Source organism: Amphiura filiformis, chromosome 6, assembly GCF_039555335.1.
Source record: "Amphiura filiformis chromosome 6, Afil_fr2py, whole genome shotgun sequence".
Taxonomy (NCBI): Eukaryota; Metazoa; Echinodermata; class Ophiuroidea; order Amphilepidida; family Amphiuridae; genus Amphiura; species Amphiura filiformis.
This window is the reverse complement of record NC_092633.1, coordinates 55,299,025-55,316,951: the sequence shown is the minus strand read 5'-3', so window position 1 is coordinate 55,316,951 and position 17,927 is coordinate 55,299,025. Positions and strand designations below refer to the sequence as shown.

At 33.5% G+C, this 17,927-nt stretch overlaps 1 protein-coding gene across 1 annotated transcript; it reads left to right on the top strand.

Moving 5' to 3' along the window:
• The first annotated feature begins 4 nt into the window (after positions 1 to 4).
• Positions 5 to 14,227, top strand: LOC140155648 (thioredoxin-like protein 4A). Its single transcript, XM_072178572.1, has 2 exons — positions 5 to 113; positions 12,425 to 14,227. The coding sequence occupies exon 2, from the start codon at positions 12,546 to 12,548 to the stop codon at positions 12,972 to 12,974; it is 429 nt and encodes a 142-aa protein (XP_072034673.1). The 5' UTR covers positions 5 to 113; positions 12,425 to 12,545; the 3' UTR covers positions 12,975 to 14,227.
• Positions 14,228 to 17,927: the final 3,700 nt, after the last annotated feature.

The following is a 17,927-nucleotide window of genomic DNA, read 5'->3' as shown; positions in this document are numbered from 1 at the left end:
CGCGTCCGGGGTCAAATCATCAGTCATCAACAAAAACGCTGAGAAAACGTTCCTCTACTTTGTTATTTTGCAGCAGAGAAAGTCCTTATACATGTTATAGACTTACAGTTGAGGTATACAGTTTTATTTATCATTGTTATGCCTGTGTTTCGTATTTTCTGTATTTCATATGTCGCTCCATTAAATTATCTATTTTTACGTAACTGTAAGTAAGCTTAAAAAATAAACTTAAATATACTAAAATGCAGTAAACCTTTGACGAGCGCGTATTGTAAGGATACATCGCGTATTTACTGCGTTGCACGCACTTGTCTCTGATTGGCTGCTAAGGCGATATGTTGTTGCTGAGTGGAAATTTATGAATGAACTGTGCGCCGTACGGCGTACGCGTTGTTAGTGCCGAATTTGCAACATCACGGTAGTCGCGCTCATCAAAGGTTTACTGCATTTTAGTATAGTCCATTGTTTTCAGATTTCCTTTTACAAATTAAGCGTACTGCTAGCCGTCCAGCGCGTATTATTTGCATAAGGTCCAATGCACACGCTTGACGTCGCGCACGTATACGTGGTCGTGGTGAAAGTAAAAAGCCCTCACTTCGCTCGGGGATAAAATGAACCCCGTTCATATACATACCAGAACATTTGATTTGTGATTCTTATTTCATCAAAATAATAACAAAAAAATTCCAAGTAACATTATTAAAAAACAGGATTTTTCTTCATTTTCCCTACCTGGTGATCGCACATCCGGGATATCAGGCATAAACGCTGTTTTAATATGCCGGCTCTCGACAATCATGCGCACTGTTATGTAGCGTGTATGTATGAACGGTCCCTCGGGCATTTACAACTGTTTAGTCATGAAAATATATGAATGAACCGGATTGAACCCCTAATGCAATTCCTGATCTAGTCCGAATAATCAGACCCAGAACAAAATATTAATTTCTGACATGATACTGTACTGGGTCTGAACTGTTTCCATATGAAATCTTGATGGCAAATTGGACAATAGAAGCACATGGTTCTACGTGACAGCTTTTTAATCCCTATTCATGTTACGTGAATCACGCTATTGTGGACCATCCTTCTGATACTTGAGTGTTTGGACAAGCGGAACGGTCTTTTGTCTACCTCTCTGTTTGTAAACAAACCAGGAGGTCGAAATCGTCCTCCTCGCCGAATACGAAAGTCAGCGTAATAGTACGGCACTATTCCTGATCATGACATGAGAAAGTTCTAGAATATTTTGTATTCCCCATGTTAGGCCAAATAAAAAAATGAACATGTTTCGCGTCCCCTCCCGCTTCCTTTTTTGAGGTTTCCTCAAATATATTTTTATTTTTTGAAATTCAGTAATAATAACTTTTCAAAAAATAAATCTAGGAAGTTGGGATGCTTTCTATAGCCTTGTTAAGATACAAGAAACATTTTAGGAAGGTTTTGTGATCATTAGAAGGGGTGTAACTCTCAGAACAACAAATGGAAAAGGGCCTCCTCCTTTTTCCAGGCCTCCTCCTTTTTCCAGGCATTTTTGTATATGGTCATTTTCACGGTAAAGGGTGTAACTTTTGATTTTAGGGTCAAAATTTCAAACCACTTAAATATGTTTCTGTTTACTGAAATCATGCATAGAAGCAACTTAAATTCCAGTAAAATAATGTTTCAAGGCTTAAACCTTTTGATTTCTAATAAAAAATTGACATTTCCATAACATTTTGGTTAAAATCTAAGAAAAATGTATTTTACATAACCTCAGAAAATTATGACATGAAAGCTGGAATACATGTGAAATCCCATTCCAAAGTAAGTCAACAGATATAAGTTAAATTTTATACCATGTTTTGCTATGTTTGTAATTGCAGTTTTGAAAATTTTAACATCAAGTGTCATTTACAATGGAAATTTCCAAACCTTAAACATATTTTTTAAGTTTTAATTGGGTTCCTAAAATAATTTGAATGTCTAACTTCATGTACAAATACTACTTGATGAAAGGAACCTCCCAGCCAAGTTTCACAGACATTGGAGTTATTTTTTAGAATTGGCAATTCAAGCGATTTGTGTTTCGGAGGCTTCAGTTAACAACACAGGTGATCATAAAAGTAAAATATTTGGCTAACTACTACAAGTTGACATAAAAAATAGGTAAAAAATATCACAATTACCCATTTTCATGCTTTGCTTCTAAGTATTGAATTTCAGTTGCGACAAAAATTAAATTATCACAGCAAGTCATTTTTTTTGTTTCGAGGCTTCATGTTAACAATTGTTAAACATTGCAGAAGGAGTTTTTTTGAAAACAACAGTGTTGGGATCATCTAAGCTGTTATTTTCTTGTGTGTATTGAATCAATGATTCTATGTGGCAGATATTGTAGATTTATCACATGTTAATTTTTTCACCCATTTGTTAAGTATGGTGTTTTTTGCATGTGAAGCCTCCGAAACAGGCTTTTATGGGTATCAGTATATTTTTCAAACATTAACCATAATGTCAAATTTTTTTTTAATTTATGACATTCTGCACATATCAAGTAATAATTACAATGCAGATATCAGTATGAAACACACTAATTTAGATATGCATAGATGATAATTAATGTTACTGTTGTTTCGGAGGCTTCATTTGTTTCGGAGGCTTCAATTGTTAACGGAAAGTTTGTATTGGGTCCCATTTTCAAACGGTGATATATATCTCCACGATTTAAAAACATGTGACTTGAGGATCTACTTTGCTACATTTTGATAAATAGATTGGATGAGCTCTTTTATTTATATTTGCACAAGCTTGCTGAACAGTTTGTTTGGAGGCTTCAAAAAGTTAACGGAAAAACGGCTCTTTGAAGTCAAGATTTTATAAAAAAATTTAAAAGCTTGCAAATCGACTAATTTTTGTTACCCATTTCAAGTTAAGATAACAACTGTTATGAATCAAGAAGAAGTGAAGAAATAACCAAGAATTATGAACCAAAGCTACACCCACAAAGTTTGTTAACAATTGTTAACGGAAAATGAAGCCTCGAAACGACAAATATCAAGTCCGGTTCTCAAAAATACAGGGCTGTTCACAATTAAATCTAATGTGGCAGTGTTTACTGAACATATGACTGTACTTTCAGGATAAGAAAAATTATCCATGAACTAATTGAAGAAAACACAGGGTTTTACAAAAATGTTACTGTTTTTTATAGTTTTTCAAAATGGCAATATTAAGTACATTTAAGCCTGCTAAAACTGAACGCAGTAACTCCCAAAGCTGATTATGCTACCCAAGGTAGCTGCTAACTAGATGACTTATGTAGCCAAAAATCATGGAATTCTGTGGCTTTATTAGAACACTACGGATTAAAATGTTAAAAATCCAAAGTTACACCCTTTACCGTGAAAATGACCATATGGGCGACTTAAAAAAAAAAGACTCCAAAGTGGGACATTTTGTCCGAAAATTCAAATTCGCTATCCAAGTGATTTTTGTGTGCTACTTTGAAGTTAGTATGTTAAAGTTTGTGAAACAGTTGAGGGGACAGTCTGAAAACATCTATTTATTTTTTTATGGCACATGTACTACAGAATATACCCACTTTGTAAGAAAAGTCACATAAAACTTTATTTGTTTTTTAGGTATCTAAAATAATGGTTATCAACACTACTGTAACATTCTGAGGTAATCTGTGACATGAGTTAAAGACAAACAAGCCCTTTAAAGTATATCTTTACCATCAAAAACTGAAAAATATCATTTTTCATATTAAAAACACTGATTTTTACTCACTTGAGGGGCAGAAGTTTTCATTCTCAAAAAAATTAACTGTAGTTAAACTGTTTAACATACCTACATTATAAACAATACCTGTCAGAAACTATTCCAAAAGTTTTAAGTTCATAGCATAATGCATGACAAGGCACTGCAGGATCCAAAATGTATTTATACCATATTTGTACATTGGTGTTACACTCCTGACGTGCCAACTTTGATAGGAAATTGCTATTCTGTGCATCTCAAAATCCTTGTCTTGTTTAGAAATCAAGTATTTAGATTGTTCAACATATATGAAACATAGAAAAGCTCATTCTACAACAATTATTATGGGTGTCTTTGAAATTTTTTGTCCCTTCTGCAAGAATTTATCTCAAGTTTTTAATATTTTAATGATAATTCAAAACGAATATCAGTAACACCATGTAAACTTGCCTTTAAAATGTCAACATAGTCTTGTTTTAACCATTCTGAAAATGTGGAGCTAATGCTTCATTCATTTCTAAGATAGTTCAACACCAAGATACATAATGTACTTTGTTCACTTTGTGTTACCCTCCTGACACACCAAGAGTGGTAAATACTAGCAACTCTTGATGATCACAAACATTTGACATTGTTTAAAGAAATAACTGTTAGGGATGTTAAAGTAATGCTGACAATCATAAATATATTAATTACACATAAATTAGTTATAAAAAGTACAAATATGTGGCTAAACATAGTGTCTGTTAAGGTACTTAGGCAAGGTGAAGCCCTGTTTTTGAACAGAACACATTAACATTGCCATGATTTTTATTTTTGTTGGTTATTTGTACTTTAGTTTATATGATTACATGATATATTATTGATAATATTGCCATAAATTTCACTTTACAATTGTGCATTGGTGTTGTTTTGTTGTCAGGAGTGTAACTTTAAAATGGTGTTACACTCCTGACAACCAACTTAATGCACAATGAAGCAGACACATGTAACATAGCATGTCTGTTTCCATCATTATTAGTTTATTTGCACTAGATACAACAACAGAAAAATATGATTGCTCAATTTCATCAGCAATAACATTGTCAAAATCCAGGATAAAATTCAATGTTACACTCCTGACATTCTTAGGGTACACAGTTTGAACTCAAATTTATAATAAGAAAATGTAATTTACAAACATCAATTTAGCATTGAATGAAAGGTAACAGAACACCTATTCAAAATATGGAAACTGGAATTTTCAGCTGTTGATTAATATTCTTTCTTGAGTGATTTTATTGCTAAATTAGAATTTGACCCCCTTTTTTGAAAATGTTGACTTCATTGGTAGATGACACATTTGTTGGTACTTACAAAAGCTAAATTATACAGATATTTGGTAAAATTATAATATAAGGGTACATGTTACTGGAACAAATATCAGGAATCAAATTGAATAGGTCTTACTTTTGCTATAGCTTACAGAAATTTCATGTTGAATTTCAATGTCCACAAAAAACGTTACCCTCCTGACTATTTTTGGCATCAAAAATTCTCATATTTTTTTTCTGAAGCAGCCATAGAAAACATTTTCTGGCAATGAAAGGTGGGCATCATAACTCATATTTAAGAATAATTACCTGCTCTAAAAATCATTTCAATTTACAAATATAGGGTGGAAACTGAAAGGAGTCATTTTTTTTGAAGTCGCCCATATGCTAAAAAGGCTCTATTAGGCGCGTGAAAGTCGATTCCGAGTTTATCGTCCCCCGCCCGCGTCATTTAAAAAAAAAAAAAAACACCCGCGTCAAATGTTCAAAAATGCCAAAATAATTCATTATTTTCAAAATATCAGTGTTTTCACCAGTTTTAGCAATTGGAAACATATATTTTTGTTTGTAAAACATATAAATTCATAACTTGGAAGCAAAACCAGGCTCTTTTCTAACTTTTCTAGTCCCTACCCATATAAAAACATGTTTATAAATAACATGTATGAGTGTGGCTTTAAATCAACACGCATTTTAGGTCAATAATGAAATCTGATGAAATAATGAAAAATGAAAAAGTCACCTCACCAACCTGGGAAAAAAAAGGGACGATAAACTCGGAATTGACTTTCATGGGCGTTATAAGTATGGGTATTTACACCAATTTTGCAATAAAAATAGAAAATAAAAAGCCCCTCTTCCTCCTTTTTTTTTCAAAACCCGGACGTGAAACATGTTTTATTTTTACTTGGCCTTATGTGTATTTGAAACACTTTTTTACTTTGTTTTGTTTTGTTTTTTAGCTTTTGGATTGTCCCTCAACCTAGAGATAAATGCTAGGATCATTAATGGTTGACATTTATAAAAAAAGAAAAATAGGTCCTAGTGTAGGCTGTAGGCCTATATGGTCATTTTCACAGTAAAGGGTGTAACTTTTGATTTTTTGGGTCAAAATTTCAAACCACTTAAATATGTTTCTGTTTACTGAAATCATGCATAGAAGCAACTTAAATTCCAGTAAAATAATGTTTCAAGGCTTAAACCTTTTGATTTCTAATAAAAATTTGACATTTCCATAAGATTTTGGTTAAAATCTAAGAAAAATGTATTTTACATAACCTCAGAAAATTATGACATGAAAGCTGGAATACATGTGAAATCCCATTCCAAAGTAAGTCAACAGATATAAGTTAAATTTTATACCATGTTTTGCTATGTTTGTAATTGCAGTTTTGAAAATTTTTAACATCAAGTGTCATTTACAATGGAAATTTCCAAACCTTAAGGGCTGGGGTATGAGCGTTTGGACAGTATTTATTGTGGGACATTAGAGCACATCAGACATATCGAATTGCATTTTGAATACTGAAGAATGTCATTCTGATATCAAATAATTTAGATTTTTGAAATTAGCAATTTAATACACATTTTATGGCAAATCATTAAAATTGATATTTTTGATATTTAACAGTACTTGAAGTAAACTTTATAAATATGATGATTTATACTTAAAGTGTATGTAGGTGGGATGAAAAGCCGACGATCAATTGAAAATTTTGACCTTTCGTATTGAAGATATGGATTTTCCCCAAAACACACAAAAAAAATTATGTCTTTTTGGGAAAAAATTCCATATCTTCAATATGAAAGGTCAAAATTTTCAATTGACCGTCGGCTTTTCCTCCCTGCTACATACACTTTAAGAATATATCATTAGATTTATATAATTTACTTCGAGGACTGTTATATATCAAAATTTGAAAAATATCCAATTTTTATAATTTGTCATAAAATTTGTATTATATTGTGATTTTAAAAAATGAAAATTATTTGATATCAGAAAGACATGCTTCGTATTCATAATGCAATTCGATAGGTCTGAGGTGGTCTCATGTCCCACAAAAAATACTGTCGAAACGCAATAAACGCTCATTTTGGATCCCTTAAACATATTTTTTAAGTTTTAATTGGGTTCCTAAAATAATTTGAATGTCTAACTTCATGTACAAATACTACTTGATGAAAGGAACCTCCCAGCCAAGTTTCACAGAAATTGGAGTTATTTTTAGAATTGGCAATTCAAGCGATTTGTGTTTCGGAGGCTTCAGTTAACAACACAGGTGATCATAAAAGTCAAATATTTGGCTAACCACTACAAGTTGACATAAAAAATAGATAAAAATATCACAATTACCAATTTTCATGCTTTGCTTCTAAGTATTGAATTTCAGTTGTGACAAAAATTAAATTATCACAGCAAGTCATTTTTTTTTGTTTCGAGGCTTCATGTTAACAATTGTTAAACATTGCAGAAGTAGTTTTTTTGAAAACAACAGTGTTGGGATCATCTAAGCTGTTATTTTCTTGTGTATATTGAATCAATGATTCTATGCGGCAGATATTGTAGATTTATCACATGTTAATTTTTTCACCCATTTGTTAAGTATGGTGTTTTTTGCATGTGAAGCCTCCGAAACAGGCTTTTTGGGTATCAGTATATTTTTCAAACATTAACCATAATGTCAAAATTTTTTAAATTTATGACATTCTGCACATATCAAGTAATAATTACAATGCAGATATCAGTATGAAACACACCAATTTAGATATGCATAGATGATAATTAATCTTATTGTTGTTTCGGAGGCTTCATTTGTTTCGGAGGCTTCAATTGTTAACGGAAAGTTTGTATTGGGTCCCATTTTCAAACGGTGATAAATATCTCCACGATTTAAAAACATGTGACTTGAGGATCTACTTTGCTACATTTTGATAAATAGATTGGATGAGCTCTTTTATTTATATTTGCACAAGCTTGCTGAACAGTTTGTTTCGGAGGCTTCAAAAAGTTAACGGAAAACGGCTCTTTGAAGTCAAGATTTTATAAAAATTTTAAAAGCTTGCAAATCGACTAATTTTTGTTACCCATTTCAAGTTAAGATAACAACTGTTATGAATCAAGAAGAAGTGAAGAAATAACCAAGAATTATGAACCAAAGCTACACCCACAAAGTTTGTTAACAATTGTTAACGGAAAATGAAGCCTCGAAACGACAAATATCAAGTCCGGTTCTCAAAAATACAGGGCTGTTCACAATTAAATCTAATGTGGCAGTGTTTACTGAACATATGACTGTACTTTCAGGATAAGAAAAATTATCCATGAACTAACTGAAGAAAACACAGGGTTTTACAAAATGTTACTGTTTTTATAGTTTTTCAAAATGGCAATATTAAGTACATTTCAGCCTGCTAAAACTGAACGCAGTAACTCCCAAAGCTGATTATGCTACCCAAGGTAGCTGCTAACTAGATGACTTATGTGGCCAAAAATCATGGAATGCTGTGGCTTTATTAGAACACTACGGATTAAAATGTTAAAAATCCAAAGTTACACCCTTTACCGTGAAAATGACCATATGTAAAGTTATAATTTGTTTTCATGTCTCACTCTATTAATGATTTCAAAATGCATTGAATTTGTATCCATTTTGAAATCATTAATAGAGTATGACGTTCCAGCATGCATGTCATGAATTGGTCATCTTTTGTGTAACATAATGTTTTATGATAAAAATATCACCAATCTTGATTCACTTCAACACAACTTTTAATGAATACATTTCAGACCATTAAAGTATACGGTCGTGCGCTATGAATTGGGGGCCAAATGCGTTACATACTAAAAAATTCAACAATTTACATGTTTTTGTACTAACACTGATCTAATTCATATTCTGTTCATCAAAACCCTATAAAATTATATCACTGTAAAGCTTAGAGTACCAGGAATACACACATACAAACATTTGGTCAATATACAGGGTGCCACAAATGTCATATAGGGTGGAAAAGTTAAATTTTGGTTCAAAAAGTGTACAATTTTGTTCCTCTCTTATTTACTAACATAAACACCTGGTCTGTTAAAACCTTTTTAGATGTGCTAATAACATTGTAGACTTTCAAAAAAAGCAAACTTGTAATGATGAGTTATGTTGTCTAACTGAGATACAGGGTGTTCAAATATCTACAAAATTTTTATGATTTTTATTATATTTTCAATCCAAACTTTTTTCCTTTATGGTTGCATGTCATGAATTGATCATCTTTTGTGTAACATAATGTTAAATGATAAAAATATCACCAATTTTGATTCACTTCAACACAACTTTTAATGAATACATTTTAGACCATTAAAAGTATATATTTCTGAAAAGCTTATATTACAAGGATGCCAAATCAACAAAGTATAACATCATAATACAGGGTGGGTAAGAAATATACAGGGTGGAACATCAACAAAATTAGCATCTTTCTTGTCATGGTAAACCCCATATTTTCTTTTTATGAAAGCTATGTAGCTCAAAATAAATATGGATTCAGAAAGACATTACATGGGCCCTTCAAACAAATTAGGAAGAAAGAGTTTGGTATCCCTTGCGTTAAACATACAGGGTGGTCAAAAATTGTAAAATTATTTTACAATTTGTATGACATTATCAATCAAAACTTTTTTCCTCCATGTCTGGCACTAAAACTAATAGCAAAATTGAATTCCTCATCAAATTTCCTAAAAAATATGTGTACTTTTAAATAAGCAGGGTGACTCAAGCAAGAGATAGGCCATTTAGAAATGTCGGAGCATTATGTGCACACTTTGTACAGTAACATATAGGGAAAACTGTCTTAATTAGCAATTAATTAGGCAATTAATTAGTTATTTCTTTTGTTACAGTTGATCTACTATGAGGTAGATCTACAATCCAGGATGATATATGTGCAATTTGTGGTCCATGCTAGTTGTAGTTTTTAAGATACAAAGGTTTAAAGTTTGCCATATTTTCACAATTTTGTGTATTAACCCTATGGGGCTCACCCGCCCCAGCTCACCCGCCCCGGCTCCTCCATTGACACATCTTACATACTGAAGTATAAATCTCAAAGTAGTTGTCCAATTGACTTGGGTTTTTTTGTATTTGACAAAGAACAAAATTATCTACAAAATGACACCAAACTTTCTGAAATAGGTATCATACTTTTAGAATAAATCAAACTTGAAGTGGGAAGAAAGCATTTTCATGTTACGGCTCCTCCATTTTTGGGTGACCTATTTGTGACATGCGACCTTATGCCCTACACAAAAACCAATGGCATATTTGAATTCCTCATCAAATTTCCTTCTAAGAAATGATTACTTTTACAGAAGTAGGGTAACTTATTCAAGAAATATGACATTCAGAACATTTCGGAGCATAAATGCATGCTTAGTACAGTAATGTATAGGAAAAGCCTAGAACCCATGACACAGAATGCAGCACATTTACAACAAATTAAACTAGCTTAAAGTAAAATTGGTCACATTACCTACTAGACATAAATACCAAAACAATGGTACATAATTCATCTCAATACCTTGCTGGGTTATGAAGTTACAGTAAAAAATATTTTTGAGAGTCACCAAAAAACAATATTCCCTATACTTTAACACATGACATGCCTCATCCGTAGGCTCCTCATCCGTAGGCTCCGCCACCCCTGACTTAACATCCTTTAATTGGCAATATCTCACAAAGTACAAATAGTATGAAAGTTTTACCTTCCACAATTTTAGCCAAATAAATTAGCAAGAAAATAAGACCAAAACCAGTTCAGTACACCTATCCATTCTTGAGATCTGTGACAAAATGTTTGGGAAAAAATAAAAAAATTTAACACCGCCACCTTTTCCTATACCCCAATTCATGGCGCACGACCATACATTTCTGGAAAGCTTATATTACAAGGATGCCAAATCAACAAAGTATAATATCATAATACAGGGTGGGTAAGAAATATACAGGGTGGAACATCAACAAAATTAGCATCTTTCGTGTCATGGTAAACCCCATATTTTCTTTTTCTGAAAGCTATGTAGCTCAAAATAAATATGGATTCAGAAAGACATTGCATGGGCCCTCCCAACAAATTAGGAAGAAAGAGTTTGGTATCCCTTGCGTTAAACATACAGGGTGGTCAAAAATTGAAAAAATAATTTTACAATTTGTATGACATTATCAATCAAAACTTTTTTCCTCCATGTCTGGCACTAAAACTAATAGCATAATTGAATTCCTCATCAAATTTCCTTAAAAATATGTGTACTTTTGAATAAGCAGGGTGACTCGGGCAAGAGATCTCGGAGCATTACGTACGGTACACACTTTGTACAGTAACATATAGGGAAAACTGTCTTAATTAGTATTTAATTAGGCAATTAATTAGTTACATCTTCTGTTACAGTTGATCTACTATGAGGTAGATTAACAATCCAGGATGATATATATGCAATTTGGTGTCCATGCTAGTTGTACTTTTTAAGATACAAAGGTTTGAAGTTTGCCATAATTTCACAATTTTGTGTACATGTACAACCCTAAGTATAAATCTCAAAGTAGTTGAACAATTGACTTGGGGTTTTGTGCATTTGACAAAGAACATAATTATCTACAAAATGACACCAAACTTTCTAAAATAAGTATCATACTTTTAGAATAAAGTAAACTTGAAGTGGGAAGAAAGCATTTTCATGTTACGGCTCCTCCATTTTTGGGTGACCTATTTGTGACATGCGACCTCCAACATAACATTAATTATTATGCCACTGGTGTTTGAAAATGAAATGCATAATTAAAGTTAATGGGCTGATCTGGGGAGGGGGCACTTCAATAATATGAAATGGATATAGGTGTAGGACAAAACTTCAAGGGGCATTCGGTTAGAGCAAAATGTAAAAAATATGGGGTCATTGGGTGAGAGCATGATTTTTGACCTTTTTTAAATGAAACCTTTGGGTGAGAGCCGAAACAGTGCCAGAGAAACCTCAAACATTGAATTTCTAGTTCTAAATGGCTTTTGTATTTTCAAAATAAGTAACAAAATCAGTGATAAATGAAAGATGGAAAAATAGGGGGTCTTCGGGAGACAGAGCATGTGTTTGTAAACAAATATGGGGTCTTTGGGTGACAGAAATGCTGACAAAGGGGGTCTTAACAGGCCTACAGTACATATACCCGTCACCTCTAAAGTGGGAGTGCAAATTTAAACCAAAAAAAACTTTGTTCATCTTTTGAACAACCTAAACCCAAATTATTGATCAAGATTTCATGTGTAGGCCTACGTATGTAGTATAATATTTTTCTTACAAATATGTAATTATTTTTTATTTTCAGATAATAATCGGAGACAATTGGCGGAAGACGGATAAACTACTTTGAATAGCTTACAATTACATTGATTTGATCCAGATTGCACTGGACATTAGCAAGTTGCTATAATCCCTACCAGTTCATCATGTCTTTTATGTTGCCACATCTCCACAATGGCTGGCAAGTGGACCAAGCCATCATGTCAGAAGTTGACAAAGTAGTCGTTATACGCTTTGGTCACGATTGGGACCCAACATGCATGAAGATGGATGAAGTCCTGTACAAAATTGCAGATAAGGTGAAAAACTTTGCAGTGCAATATCTAGTGGACATCACAGAGGTTCCAGATTTCAACAAAATGTATGAATTGTATGATCCATGTACTGTGATGTTCTTCTTCAGGAACAAACACATTATGATAGATTTAGGGACTGGTAATAACAATAAGATCAACTGGTCACTGGAGAATCCACAAGAAATGATTGATATTCTGGAGACTGTGTATCGTGGAGCACGTAAAGGACGAGGTTTAGTTGTGTCACCAAAGGACTACTCAACTAAATACAGATATTGATGGTACATTGGCACATTTAATGTACAACAATTCATTAATTTATACTGGTATTTTAATCCGGGCACATTTTTTTGACATATATTGCATAACATTTATAGGGACTGGAGTCATCACAAGTTGTCTGTGTGTATGGCATCACACACAAGTCGTGTGTCTGTATATCAGTCCATTTATTATGAATATTTGCTATCTACAGATGACCCATCTGGGACTGCTGTCCCTATTTTTTGGTATCCAGTGATGGACGTTTAAGCAGAGAATATCTTTTAGAACCTTTAAAAATGTCTTGAAGCAATTTGCTATCAAGCCTTGAAATAAGCAGACTGGAACCAGGTGCAATATGAGTTTGAACATTGCTCCTGGTTCACTGGGATTTTACAAGAACCAGGAGCAATTTCTGAAGAAACAGGAACGATTTTCAAATAGAAATAACCTTTTCTGCATACTCTACAGCATATACCAGCACTACTGCATCAAGTGCAAAACTGGCACCAGGAACAATTTGTTTTAGGTCATTGCTCCTGGTTCATGAGAATTTTATAAAGATCAGGAGCAACTTGTGTTCTCTACGAGGACAAATATTTTGCTCCCAGTCCCAGTGATTACTAACACTATTTATTTCAAGGCTTGTTTGCTATGTGATACTATAAATGAAGTACAAAGTGACAACGCTTGCGTATACAGCGCGTAAACAGTGCGCAGTGCTGCATCTCTGCTGAGATACACAAGCCTTCAAAGTCGGCACAATGTGTGCGTCCGCGTCTGTACTTTGTACTTCAGAGTAGACTGACTGTAGTGGGGTTGTCAGCAAAAAATTGGATTTTTTTTTCTATTTCAGTGTCATTTTGTTTGTTTACTCATTTTCCATCAATGCATTGAATAGTGCATGCACTCCTACATACATCATACATGCAATGCCCTGTAATATAATTTTGAATGTTCATTAGAGAGGACATAATTCAAAGAACAGGCCATAAGCTAGCGAACCATGAAATTACATACATTTATGCATTGTTTGCCAAAAGCAGGGCCTGTGAAATATTACCTTTGTTGCCAAAGTCAATACAAGTTTGAGTACCAGTAATACAAACTCAACATTGACTTCAATATCAATGCATGGCATATCTGTTGTTGATTTGCGAGCGTAATGTCTTTGAATTTTACAATTACTGTTTAATTATCAAAAAATGACATCTAAGTCAACCTCATTAAATTGTTACACTTTAATTGTATTGTGTTGTAGTATTGTCTCATTCAAAAGAAAGAATTGGCCTGCAAAGAGCAGATATGATTAGGTTTTCATTTTCACACTTTCTCAGGCTAGAAGGTAGTTGTCATTTAACCAAACATTGCAAGTCACAATTAGGAAATAAGAAAACAGTTACATTATATGGAAACGTTTCAAATAAATATGGTACCCACAGGGTTTGTAACCAAAAAATAAAATTTAAGTTTGAAATTTTACACATGTGTGGCTGTGTTGACCTTTAATTGACCCCTACATGCTCAGGTCCACTTTTAATTTTATGAACATCTTGAATGTAGTTTGGGACCTAAAAAGGTTGGTTTGGTTTAGTCCTGGGGATGCAAAGCCAGTGCTGCTAGCTACCAGTCTATAAGGCATATCTCATGAAAAGTCAGGGAATGCTTGTTGTATGAATATAAGGTCCTGGAAAGTGTAGGAACCAGAGTCCCTGAATCGCATTATAATACTTATAATAGCCTACAAATTCCTAAGTTTAAAATGTGATGAGATTGTGATGAGGGACCAATCCAGGCAATAGATTAAATTAATATTCGTTATCCAATAGATTGAAATTTAACTTATCTGAATGGGATTGAAAACTTTAAATCTTATAGATTGAAATTCACATCCATTATAAGATTGATATTTTTAATCTTGGCATGGATAAATCTTTGGATAAAATAGACACTAATCCAAACCTAATCCAAATTAGATAACAATTTTATGGATTACAAAGCTCATGCATGGATTTGAATTTTAATCTATAATTAATATAAATGATACATGTATTTAAAATTATTTTTCAATCCATATTGGATTAAGGATTTTTTTATCTAAGCCTGATTTGTCCCTCATCACAACCTTAAGTATTAACTTTTTAATCTTGAGAATTAAGAGAGTACCATGACCAACAGATGGCAGGAGTTTTTTTCGTACATGTACATCATTTTTTTAAAGTCAATTGATTTTAAGAAATCTTTTTATTTTCATTCAATTTGATTTAATTCCTAGTAGAATTTTAATTCTAATATATTTTTATTTTGTTTATTAACATGGATGTAAGTTTTCAGGCTTTTGCCTGATTTCAGGCCTTTTGTTGTCCAGATGTACGCCAATTTTTTTATATTTTCAGTCCATTTAAGGGCCATTCTGGTCATTTTCTCGCTGTTTTTCAGGCTTTTTATCAAAAGTGGACTTTCATCCCTGAGTAAGAGTTTGCCCCAAATTGTCAGACTGGAATTTTTAGTGAAACTTTTATGACTTTTGAAGGCCAATGGGGAGACCCCCTCAGCAGCCCCCTGATGGGGCCACTGATTATGAGTGCTAAAAATCAAAACTAAATGAAACAATTCGCTTTTGTGGCGATCAAGTTAATTATGCAAATATTTGAGTTTAGAACAGATTGACACATGAGTATCAGTTATCATCAGGTGTATTGAATTGAAACTTGTCAGGTATGTAGCACAGATAACTATTTCCGCATTGGATTGTCCACAGGTTGTACCGTACATCATTCTGTTCATAGCCATTTATGGTTCCCCAGGACACCGAAACTTTGAAACAGTAAAAAATTGCACATTTCATTATATTTTTGTGTGGCACAATGTATTCTATATCTGTTTTCAGTGTGCTTTGTGTTACTATAAAAATGGCACAATGTGCACCAGCTTTTTTGGTCAGGGGGGGCAAAATAAAATTTTGGGGGCACAGACGAAAAAAATTACAGTTGCATCATACAATACATAGACACAAAAGGCTTTATTGGGGCGATGTGCGCGCATAGCGCTAAAATTTGGTATTTTACACTATTTTCGCCCATTATTAGGAGGGAACTGGCTATATCTTTACAATGTGCGCGCGTAGCGCGCAAACATTTTATATTTTCGGGCTGAATTTGGGTAAAAAAGACCTCCCTGCCCTTTTTCTTTTCCTTTGCCCTCCAGATTTTCTCTTTTATTTTTTGTCAGAGGGGCACTTTTTTCTTTCATTTTTTGTCAGGGGGGGCACTCTGCCCCCCGCTGGCTACGCTACTGATGTGCACATCATAAACCACAAGCTTTCAACCTTCATATCCTTGCAACTTTATAACTTGATCTGCAAAACCTGTTGCTCCAACCTCACATCCATGGTCGTTCTGAGGCATTATTTGGGAATTATTTTCTTCACTTCTTTAGAGCACAAAACAGAGAGAGTATTTTGGCTTCATGTTTGGGTAATTTCCTCCCATATTCACGCCCTCACCACTCCATCAAATAAAAAGGCATTGAAATTCTACAAATTTTCAGGTTTTGCTGCTCAACTGCATTAGTACATGGCGCCGTGTAGTGATTTTGAATTTTAATTCAAAATCACTACACGGCTACATTAAGGGGTGAGGTATGAACGTTTGGACAGTATTTATTGTGGGACATTGGAGCACATCAGACATATCGAATTGCATTCTGAATACAAAGAATGTCCTTATGATATCAAATAATTTTGAAATTTGCAATGTAATACACATTTTATGGCAAATGATTAAAAATTGATATTTTTGATATTTAACAGTACTCGAAGTAAACTTTATAAATCTGATGATTTATACTAAAGGGTATGTAGGTGGGATGAAAAGCCGGCGATCAATTGAAAATTTTGACCTTTCATATTGAAGATATGGATTTTTTCCCCAAAACACCCAAAAAAATTAAGTCTTTTTGGGAAAAAAATCCATATCTTCAATATGAAAGGTCAACATTTTCAATTGATCGTCGGCTTTTCCTCCCAGCTACATAAACTTTAAGAATTGGCACCCTTACACATCAAATGATCAAAACTAGAGTTGGTTCCGTTTTTTCCCCCACGAGGTGTCAAATCCCGAGGGTCGAATGTCATAATGGGGCCAAAATTTAAGATTTATTCTATGCTGGGAAATTTAGGAATACATTTTAATAATATTTGAGGTGTATGGATGCCAAAGAAGATTGGCTGCGCTATTTGTAGCAAAATAATACCGCAAATATAGCGCCATGTACTACGTAGAAGGCTGGAAAGCTCCTCTTTTCTGACTAGATTTATTTATTTGTTTGCTAAACTGCTGTGACTGCATTGACAACCTTTCTTCTGCGACACACAGGACCTGCTGATGAAATAAAGGCCTTTACAGTTTACAGTAAACAATATCAAATGTCTAGGTCTGAAATTGAATTTATCTTGTTTTTCGACGTCATTACCAATATCAAATACCTACGAGGGTCATTTAAAAAGTTCTACTTCCACCGTCATATCGCAGCTTCTGCCGGGAGCTTCTGCAAGGATCAGCATGTTCATTTTTTCCATGATCATTATAATTGGGCGGATGATGATAACCTATATGGTTTTATCTAATCTCTCTTTGTAGTAATGTATCTAAGTATTTGTCTGTTTTGATCCCGGTTTTGATTAATGGAAATAAACTTGAAATCCTTCCTCTTTTCAACCACATATCCCCAAACCAGTAGTAGGCCTATTGCTGATAATGGTGCGTTTACAGTCTGTTCAGTCAGTTCACGATACAAAAACAATTTTTTTAGAGTTTGAAGAAAAAACAATAAATAATAATAATTATTATAGAAACAAAACTTTGCACAATTGTAGGCCTATACCTTTTGTCTTTAGTGATAAAAGTACGATATATCTCATGCCTAGCAACTGAAAGTAAACGATATCAGCAAAGGGGAATACAAAGGGCG